This window comes from Enhydra lutris, unplaced genomic scaffold, assembly GCF_002288905.1.
Source record: "Enhydra lutris kenyoni isolate GAN:26980312 unplaced genomic scaffold, ASM228890v2 scaffoldscaffold85, whole genome shotgun sequence".
Lineage (NCBI taxonomy): Eukaryota > Metazoa > Chordata > Mammalia > Carnivora > Mustelidae > Enhydra > Enhydra lutris.
This window is the reverse complement of record NW_019154169.1, coordinates 7,166,998-7,176,727: the sequence shown is the minus strand read 5'-3', so window position 1 is coordinate 7,176,727 and position 9,730 is coordinate 7,166,998. Positions and strand designations below refer to the sequence as shown.

The 9,730-nt window shown below is 52.8% G+C and overlaps 1 protein-coding gene across 2 annotated transcripts; it reads left to right on the top strand.

The window, feature by feature from the left end:
• The first annotated feature begins 5,366 nt into the window (after positions 1-5,366).
• Positions 5,367-9,506, top strand: LOC111161570 (protein phosphatase 1 regulatory inhibitor subunit 14A). 2 transcript variants are annotated; one of them, XM_022525310.1, is made up of 4 exons: positions 5,367-5,616; positions 7,769-7,849; positions 8,377-8,409; positions 9,289-9,506. In XM_022525310.1, exons 1-4 carry the CDS (start codon positions 5,416-5,418, stop codon positions 9,415-9,417), a joined length of 444 nt encoding a protein of 147 aa, XP_022381018.1. In that variant the 5' UTR covers positions 5,367-5,415; the 3' UTR covers positions 9,418-9,506. The 2 variants fall into 2 exon arrangements, with proteins under 2 accessions (XP_022381018.1, XP_022381019.1); XM_022525311.1 differs by lacking the exon at positions 7,769-7,849.
• The last annotated feature ends 224 nt before the right edge of the window (positions 9,507-9,730 follow it).

Here is a 9,730-nt window from a genome sequence, read left to right as displayed (position 1 = left end):
AAAAAAAAAGATTTTATTTATTTATTTGACAGAGATCACAAGTAGGCAGAGAGGCAAGCAGAGAGAGAAGGGGAAGCAGACTCCCTGCTGAGCAGAGAGCCCAATGTGGGGCTTGATCCCAGGACTCTGAAATCATGACCTGAGCCGAAGGAAGAGGCTTAACCCACTGAGCCACCCAGGCGCCCCGGAACTCATTTTGTAATTAGGGAACAGTGGTAGGACTAGGATATTTGACACCTGGAGGGGGTAACTTTTTTATACTTCCTCCTCTCTACCAGAAAATTATTTTCAACAACAATCATGTAAGAGTCATTAATTTGTTCTTTAGTCTTAAAATTAGCAATTGAGGGGTGCCTGGGTGGCTCAGTGGGTTAAAGTCTCTACCTTCGGCTCAGGTCATGATCTCAGGGTCCTGGGATCGAGCCCCGCACCGGGCTCTCTGCTCAGCAGGGAACCTGCTTCCTCCTCTCTCTGCCTGCCTCTCTGCCTACTTGTGATCTCTGTCTGTCAAATAAATAAATAAATAAATCTTTAAAAAAAAAAAAAGAAAACTATTACTAATACAACATTTACTAAAGGACACAGTAATAAAAATAACTAACTGGAAGCCTATTATTAAAACTCAATGGGGGACGGGGGAGCCTGGGTAACTCAGTCAGTTAAGTGGCTGCCTTTGGCTCGGGCTCTTGGGCTTCTGGAATCCAGCCCTACATCATCTCCCTGCTCAGCTGGGAGACTGCTTCTCCCTCTGCCTCTCCCCTCTTCATTCTCTCTCGCTCTCTCTCTGTCTCTCTACCCTTCTCTCTCAAATAAAATCTTAAAAAAACAAAAACAAAAACTGGAGTGTGAGTGGCTCAGTCAGTGAAGCAGGTGACTCTTGATTTCAGCTCAGGTCAGGATCTCAGGGTCTTGAGATGATGCCCATGCTGGGCTCTAAGCTCAGCAGAGAGTTAGCTTCTCTCCCTCTCCCTCTGCCCCTCCCCCCACTTCTTTTCTCTGTTTCTCTCTCTCTTTCAAATAAATAAATAAATCTTAAAAAAATAAAATAAAAATAAACTCAACAGTAATTGTATCAATTGTTTACAAGCAGACCAACAAAAGATTCTGGATTATTTTGGAGGATTATTTTATCACTGATACGCCTTAGAATTTGTCAGTGCATGGTCTAATAAAAACTGGGCCAACTTTCGGTCGGTTTTACTTGCTTATATTTTATTTTATTTTATTTTAAGATTTTATTTATTTATTTGACAGAGAGAGATCACAAGTAGGCAGAGAGGCAGGCAGACAGAGGGAGAAGCAGGCTCCCTGCTGAGCAGAGAGCCCAATGCGGGTCTTGATTGCAAGACCTTGAGATCCTGACCTGAGCAGAAGACAGAGGTTTAACCCACTGAGCCACCCAGGTGCCCCTATTTGTTTATATTTTAAATTCTCTACAGGCAGTGTACCCCCTTTTTGCCTGTACTCCTGTAGACCACTCCTTTTGCCCTTTGGCACATGGCTATCTGGAAAACGGACAGTAGATAGAATGAGTAAATTATATACAACGTGGAAAGGTGATGTTATGGATAAAACATCGAGCCAAATAAGGGACGTGGGACTCACAATGTGAGTGAGGCAGGTGTTCAGACAAGACCCCACTGCTCCGGTGACATCTGAGGGAGATGAAGGAATGAACCCTGCTGATAGAAAGAACCATCCGGGCAAACGTGTTGAGAAAGGACCATGCTTTGTAGAGGCTACTTTGAGACAGCAGGCATGAGCAATGGAAACTTGACCCAGGCACAAGGGCCCACAGTGACCCCCTGACTGTATCCATACAGCCCCACAGGCCACCCACCTCAAAATATCCACAGGCCTGGGGTGCCTGGGTGGCTCAGTGGGTTAAAGCCTCTGCCTTCGGCTCAGGTAATGATCCCAGGGTCCTGGTATCAAGTCCGTCATTGGGGTCTCTGCTCACCAGGGACATTGCTTCTCCCTCTGCCTTGTTCTCCCCCATCCATCCCCACTCTCTCTGTGTCAAATAAATAAAATCTTAAAAAAAAAAAAAAGAAAAGAAAAGAAACCCCATACTGGTCAGCAATCACTCCCCTCCCCTCAATTCTCTCAGCCCCAGGCAACCACCAATCTATTTTCTGTCTATGGATTTGCCTATTCTGGATATTTCATATAAGTAGAATCATACAGCGTGTGGCCTCTCTCACTTGGCATGGTTTCAAGGTTCATCTATAGTATAGCATGTATGAATACTTAATTTCTTGCCAAATTCCAGGCCATTTTATGGATGTACCACATTTTATTTATCCATTCATCAGTTGGTGCGCTGTGCTGTTTCCACCTTCTGGTTATTCTGAACAATGCCGTGATGAACATTCACATACAAGTTTTTGTGTGAACATATGCTTTCAGTTCTCTAGTGTACTCTTAGGAGTAGAATTGCTGAGTCATATGGTAACTCTAAGTTTAACCTTTTGAGGAACTGCCAGAATGTTTTCCAAAGTGGCCGCACCATTTTATATTCCCAGAATGAATGTATGAAAGTTGTGATTTCTCCACAGCCTTGCCAACACTTGGTATTTTCCACTTAAAAGCTATTATAGGGGTGCCTGGGTGGCTCAGTGGGTTAAAGCCTCTGCCTTCGGCTCAGGTCATGGTCCCAAGGATACTGGGATTGAGCCCTGCATGGGGCTCTCTGCTCAGCAGGGAGCCTGCTTCTCCCTCTCTCTCTGCCTGCCTCTCTGCCTACTTGTGATCTCTGTTTGTCAAATAAATAAATAAAATCTTTAAAAAAATAAATAAAGTCTATTATAGCCATCTGGAGAATCTAGCTGGAAGAGTGTGTGACTCTTGATCTGGGAGTTTGTAACTCAAGTCCCACACTGGGTGTAGAGATTACTATAGAAAAGAAAATAAATGTTAAAAAAGAAATAAAAGAAATTATGGCCATCCTACTGGATGTGAAGTGGTATCTCCTTGTGGTTTTGATTTGCTTTTTCCTGATAATTAACCGGTTGAGCATCTTTTCATATGTTTATTGGCCTTTGTATAGAATCATTTTTAGAGAAATGTCTATTCAGAGTCTTTGTCCATTTTTTCACTAGCTTATTTGTCTTATTATTATTGAGTTCCACCACTTCGTTCTTTATTTTAGGTACAAGTACCTTATTAGGGGACACCTAGGAGGCTCAGATGGCTGAGCCCCTGACTCTTGGTTTAGGCTGTGGTCATGATCTCTGGGTGGTGGGACTAAGCCCTGTGTGGGCTGTTGCACACAGTGCAGAGTCTGCCTGGGGTTCTGTGGCTGCTTCTCTCTCTGCCCCTCCTCCCTCTCTCTCTCTCTCTCTCTCTCTCTCTCTCAAATAAAAAAATAGGAGTACCTGGGTGCCTACATTGGTTAAGGGTCTGCCTTTGACTGGAATGGAGCCCCATGTCGGACTCTGCTCAGCAGGGGAACCTGCTTCTCCCTCTCCCTCTGCCCCAGCTTGTGTGCTCTCTCTCTCTCAAATAAATAAATAAAATCTTTGAAAAATAGAAAACAAATAAATAAAATCTAAAAAAAAGTATCAGGTACATGATTTGCAATTCTTTCTTCACTCTGGGGGTTGTCTCTTCCCTTTCCTTTTTAAAAAAATTTTAAAAAGATTCTATTTATTTATTTGACATGGAGAGACACAGAGAGAGGGAACACAAGCAGGGGGGGTGGGAGAGGGAGAAGCAGACTCCCTGCTGAGCAGGGAGCGGATGTGGGGCTCGATCCCAGGACCCTGGGATAATGACCTGAGATGAAGGCAGAGGCTTAATGACTGAGCCACCCAGGCCTCCCATCTCTTCCCCTTCTTCATGATGTCCTTTGAAACACAAAACTTTCTTTTTTGGGTGGGGGGGACGCCTGGGTGGCCTAGTGGGTTAAGCCTCTGCAGGTCATGATCTCAGGGTCCTGGGATCAGGCCCCGCATCAGGCTCTCTGCTCGGCAGGGAGCCTGCTTCCCCCTCTCCCTCTGCCTGACTCTCTGCCTACTCGTGATCTCTCTCTCTGTGTGTCAAATAAATAAATAAAATATTTAAAAAAAATCTTTTATAAAAACAAACAAAAAAACCAAACTTTTTTTTTTTTTTTTTTTAAAGTAAGCTCTAGGGGCGCCTGGGTGGCTCAGTGGGTTAAAGCCTCTGCCTTCTGCTTGGGTCATGATCCCAGCGTCCTGGGATCGAGCCTCACATAGGGCTCTCTGCTCAGCAGGGAACCTGCTTCCTCCTCTCTCTGCCTGCCTCTCTGCCTACTTGTGATCTCTGTCTGTCAAATAAATAAATAAAATCTTTAAAAAAATGAAGTAAGCTCTAGGGGCGCCTGGGTTCTTGCTGCTTATAATTAGAATCATAAAAAGAATCGTTCTTAGTGCTCATAATTAGAAGTGGGAAGACTGGTGAAGTAAGGGACTTCTGTGATCTCCCTTGCTAAAATTGCAAACCCCTGCCTCACTTCATTCCTCCGTTCTGCTTCGTATTTCTCCATAGAACTTATCATATTCTAATAAGCTGTATACTAGTGCTTCCTATTGACTGTCCCCAGCATAAGAATGTCAACTCCTCGAGGACTAGGCTTTCCTGTTCACTGTTCTTTCTCTAGTGCCTAGAACAGTGCCTGGTGTGTGTGTGTGTGTGTGTGTGTGTGTGTGTGTGTGTGTGATATCTCTCTATCTATCTATCTATCGGGGGGGGGGATATATATATATTTTTCAGAAATCTGAAAGAACTGAAGAGAGCAGGTGCCGAATCCCCCTGCGCAGGTCACTAAGAAACCCATGGGGAGGGGAGTCGGGGAGGAGGGGCCTGACAATAACGAGAGGGAGGAAAGACCATCTGGATGCTATCCGGCTTGAGGAGTGTGATATGACAGGCTACCAGATGTCATGATGTCAAACGAGTACATATCTGTTGAATAGAGTGAGTGAGTAAGTGAACGGAAGGCTGCATGAATGAGCGAATAAATGAAAGAACGAATAAATGTACTGTGAGTACTCTGGCTGAATCTTCCCTTGGGGAGAAAGGCGGCACGCGGGCTCCTGCACTGTCCCTTGCAGCCGTCAGGGGGCGCAGACAGGCCCGGTCCCCAAGAGCCTGTCCCGGGACCCCGCCCCCCGGGATCCAGGCCCCGGGAGCCCCAGCCGCCCGGCCCCAGCCTGGGACTCCGGGACCGCGCGCACACCTGGACTGAACACGGCTGCGGGCTTTACGCGGTGCAGCGACTAGTCCCCGCGCTGCCGGCGGGGAAACTGAGGCCCGGGCGACTGGGGCGGAGCTGGCCCCCGGGCAAGCCCATGCCCCCGCCCCCGGTCGGCCCCGCCCCGGCCCGTAAGAGGCCCCCTGGGCGCCCGCGGAGCCGCACAGCGCGGCGCGGGGGCCGGGACCCGGAGCGCTATGGCAGCTCAGCGGCTAGGCAAGCGGGTGCTGAGCAAGCTGCAGTCTCCATCGCGGGCTCGCGGCCCGGGGGGCAGCCCCGGGGGCCTGCAGAAACGACACGCGCGTGTCACCGTCAAGTACGACCGGCGGGAGCTGCAGCGGCGCCTGGACGTGGAGAAGTGGATTGACGGGCGCTTGGAGGAGCTGTACCGCGGCAGGGTGAGGCAGGGAGGGGTACGGGGGCAAAGGCGGGTGTGGGGATCGCGGAGTGACACACCCTTCGTCCGGACTCCCTACGCCCTCTGGGTCTCTGGTTGCTTGTGCTGGCCTCCCAGGTCACACAAGGGAACGCGCGCTCGGGGACTCATTGGCCCTTGCTGTGTCCCCTCCCTGGGTCTCTGCTTGTGGACCCAGACACCCGCTCGGGTCTCCAGAGATGGTTGAGCATAGCGGTTGAGCCTATGGGGGGCAAGAAGGCAAAGTTGGGGAGCCAGAGCGGCCAAATCTGGAGAGAGGTTGTGGGGGAGGGTCTGTCTTCAAGCCGAACTTAGATCCGGTGAAGGGACCGGGAGGGTACTGAGACCCAGAGACCCACCGCAAAGGAAGCGACAACATTCACAGACGTGCCCAGCGACGAGTTAGAGCCACTGGTAGACACAGCAGCCACGTACAGACTCTCAGGGACACAGGCTGCGGTCCCCTACAGATCAGCACCCCCAGACACAATAGCACAGGCCACAGGCGTATGCCGACACCCCGCACAACTACACCCACACAAAAGGACTCCGGTTCCAGCTACTCAGAGACCCTCCATGGAGTCATACGCACACCAGAGCCGGGGCAACTCCCTGCGACACGGAATGATTCACGGAAAACCCTCCGTTGCCACCTGAAAGCAAAAGGAAGGACCACATGCAGACACAATGACAGGCACTACAGCTGCTCACAGAAAATAGCCGAAATTACAGCCACACGCAGGCAGAAAACCGCACAAGCTGTAGGGACACACAGGCCTGGCAAGGCAGAGACTACAGCTGTCGGTGGCCACACGGGGCGTGAGCAACAGCCTCGTGTGGGGACGCCTAGGCTACCCATGTGTGTTTCACACCTTCCACTTGAGTTTCTGCTTGAAGTCACACTGAGCCACACACGAAACAATCCCAGGGACATGGGGGTTGTGTCAGTGGACAAACAGGAGGCACACAGATGCTCCTCCGCACGGCTCCAAGGTGACGGAAGGCAGGGCCCCTGATGGTGACACAAGGTCCCAATGTTGTCAGGCACACAAGGAGGCTCCTCTAAGTGGACGGAGAAGTCCAGTGGCCATTGGTAGGTGGCATCCTCTAAGGTCATCCTCCGATGGCGGACATTTTTAGCTGGTGTGACACACTAAACCAGAGCCACATGTCTTGCAGTCCTCGGACCATAGCCCCCGGGCAGACTGCTCATGACGCCCCAGAGCTCTGCACTCTCCTGCTGGCCCTGGCCTTGGCCTTGGCGCTGGCCCCTTGGCCTCAGTCTCTGGCTCACCTGCAGAGCCTCACACAGGCATGCGACCCACTTAAGGACTAGCCACGCCTTTGCTGACAGCCGCCCCCACCTGCAGACAAACCCAGGCCACCCAGCCCTGAGGCCCACAGTGAAGTCTGAAGGACATTGGGTGGGGGAGGAAAAAATCTATAGCCTCCGGGATCTCTTGCTTTGACAGCTGGATTCTGTCCCTCCCAGGGAGAGTGAGGCAGCCTGCGTTTGGCTTTTTGCCCCTGCAGGCTACAGGAGGAATGCCCCTCTGGGCCGCTCAAAGTTGGGCCCATGGCTCATCCCTCTCACCCACTCTGGGGCGCGTTGGTGGTCATCTCTCTGGACCGATTGAGGTGCACTCTTTGCCCTGGGGGCTGGCGGGAGCCCTACCCTCCCTTCTGGTCCTCTTAGGCAAGGGGCCTCCCCCAGCAGGCTCTAGCCGGCCTGCGCCCCTCCCCCACACCTAGTGCTTAGACTTTTCCTTGAAAGGGCAGAACCAGCCCCTCTCCTGAATCCCAGAATCTGACATTCCGAGACTCGACCAGGCCTGTTTCCCTCTATGGGAACTGGGGCCAAGGAGAGAGACCTGTGCCAGCCCCAAGGCTCTCTGGGCTCTGGGGACCCCGGCATCTGAGCTGGTACAGACCGCTGGGCCTCTGTCAACCCATCTGCCACCCCTCCCCCCAGCACCCAGATGTCCCGCGTTGGCGGTGCTGTCCCTGACTGCCACATTGTTGCTCCAGAACCGGCCAGCTGGGCCCTGGGGCTGGTTGAGCTTCTCGGGAGGCCTGGACAAAGTCGAGGGAGGGGCAGGCAAGGGACCCTGACCCCTCCTCCCTCCCTGCCGTAGGAGGCAGACATGCCTGATGAGGTCAACATCGACGAATTGTTGGAATTAGAGAGCGAAGAGGACAGAAGCCGGAAAATCCAGGTAGGTGAAGGGAAAGGCTGCCCTCGAAGCCCCAACAGTAGTCAGCGTGTTTATTGAGCACTTCCTACGTGCCACACACTGTTTCCATTCCTTTCCACTTAACTCATTTAACCCTCACAAATCCTGGGAAGGGTTTAAGACCTCCATCTTCCAGATGAGGAAAGTGATTTAATCCCTTGCCCCGGGTCCCAGAGCTGGGAGTCAAAGCCAGGCAGGTTGCCTGCCTGTGCGTCCTGGCTGTTTAGGGCCTGTGGCTCTCCTAGAGGCAGGAAACGCTGTGTGACCTTCTGACCCTCTCTGGACTTAGAGCTGATCCTGGGGCTGAGTTTCTTAACCCTCCCCCCACTCACTCTGTAAGACCCTGGGGCCATGTTCTCCCCCAGTGACCAGATGGGAAGTGCCCCTTGGAGCCTGACTCCCTTTTGTCTGGTTGCCTCGGGGCTTTGTTGGGGGAGAGAAGGGGGCTGGAGGGGCCAAGGGGCTAGTTGTTTACTATTTTCTTTTTTTTGTGGGGGGCGGGGGTTTAGGGACTCCTGAAGTCATGCAGGAACCCCACAGAGGTGAGTGTTCCTCCCTGCTCTGGGCCCCTGCTTCCTGGTAGAGATGGGGGTCCTTGGGGAGGAGGGAAGAAGCTGCCTGGCCCAGGGGCAGCCCGGGGAACTCTGGGGAGCCCTCTGAGCCGCTCAGCCCTTTCCCCGTCTCCAGTGGTGTCTTTGTCTTCCTCACCCTGGCTTGTCTCTCCCCATCTGCCACTGGGGCCCGTCATCTCCTCCCTACAGAGATGCTCCCCATCTGTGTCTGGCTTCTGCTGGTGCCTCTGCTGCCCCCTCTTTTGGGCGGCTGGTCCTGGGTCTCAGCCTCTTCCCGCCTCTCTCCCCTCCTGCTGCTTCCCACCCTGGGATTCCCTTCCCCACCTCTGCCCCCCACCCCCATCCCTCCAAGCCCTGAAGCTGAGCAGCCCAACCCCTCCCACTTCCTTCCCTGCTTTAAAAGGGAAAAATATTCATGTTTCTCCAACCAGCTCTGGGCTGCCTGAGGGACAAACGTCATTGTGTGTCTGTCTGCCCCCTGGAGCTAAGGCCTCTGTCCCTGGGGATCCTCCTGGCGATCCCTTGGCCTGAGAAACATCTTGTCTCTCTGTGGCTGTTTCTTTCTCTGTCCTTTTGTCTCTCCCTCTGTCTCTGTGCCTCTGGCTTGGTCTCATTTTCTAGGTCTCTGTCTCCCTCCTTGTCTGTGGCTTTGTCTTTCCCTGTGTCTCTCTATCTGTTCCTCGCCTTTCCCCATCTCTGCCTTTTGACACCCCCCCCAACCTACCTTCGGGCTCTTTCACTGCCTGGGAGGGGAGGCGGGAGCAGTAGGGGCCCAGATCAGAGGGGCTGGGCTGGGCAGGGGCAGCCCCGCCTCTCCCTGTGTTCTCAGGACCCCTGCCCTGTCCTCAGGACTTCATCCAGGAGCTGCTGGGGAAGCTCCGAGGGCTCCACAAGCAGCCTGGTCTCCGCCCACCCAGCCCCTCCGGGGACCGCAGTCTGAGCCCCCTCCAGGACCGGGCCCGGACCGCGCCACCCTGACCTTGCCTCCGTGGCCTCCTGCCTTCTCCCCTACCCTCCACACTGTCCTGGCTTATTTGTAAGTTGTATGTAATGGTTCTGTAACAACACGGTGTGCCTGTTTTTCCTCTCCCTGATTACCGTGGACTTCCCCAAGCTTCCCCCACACACCTCGCTCTGTCCTGCTGCATCTTCCCCCGCACCCGGCCTGACAGATGGAGAATCACTCCTCAGCCAGAGAGCATGAGAACAGGCCCTGCTGACCTTGCTCTCCCCCCTCAACCTCCCCTCCCAGGACTCAGCTTGTCCTCCCTTCCCCCTCAGCCTTCCCCAG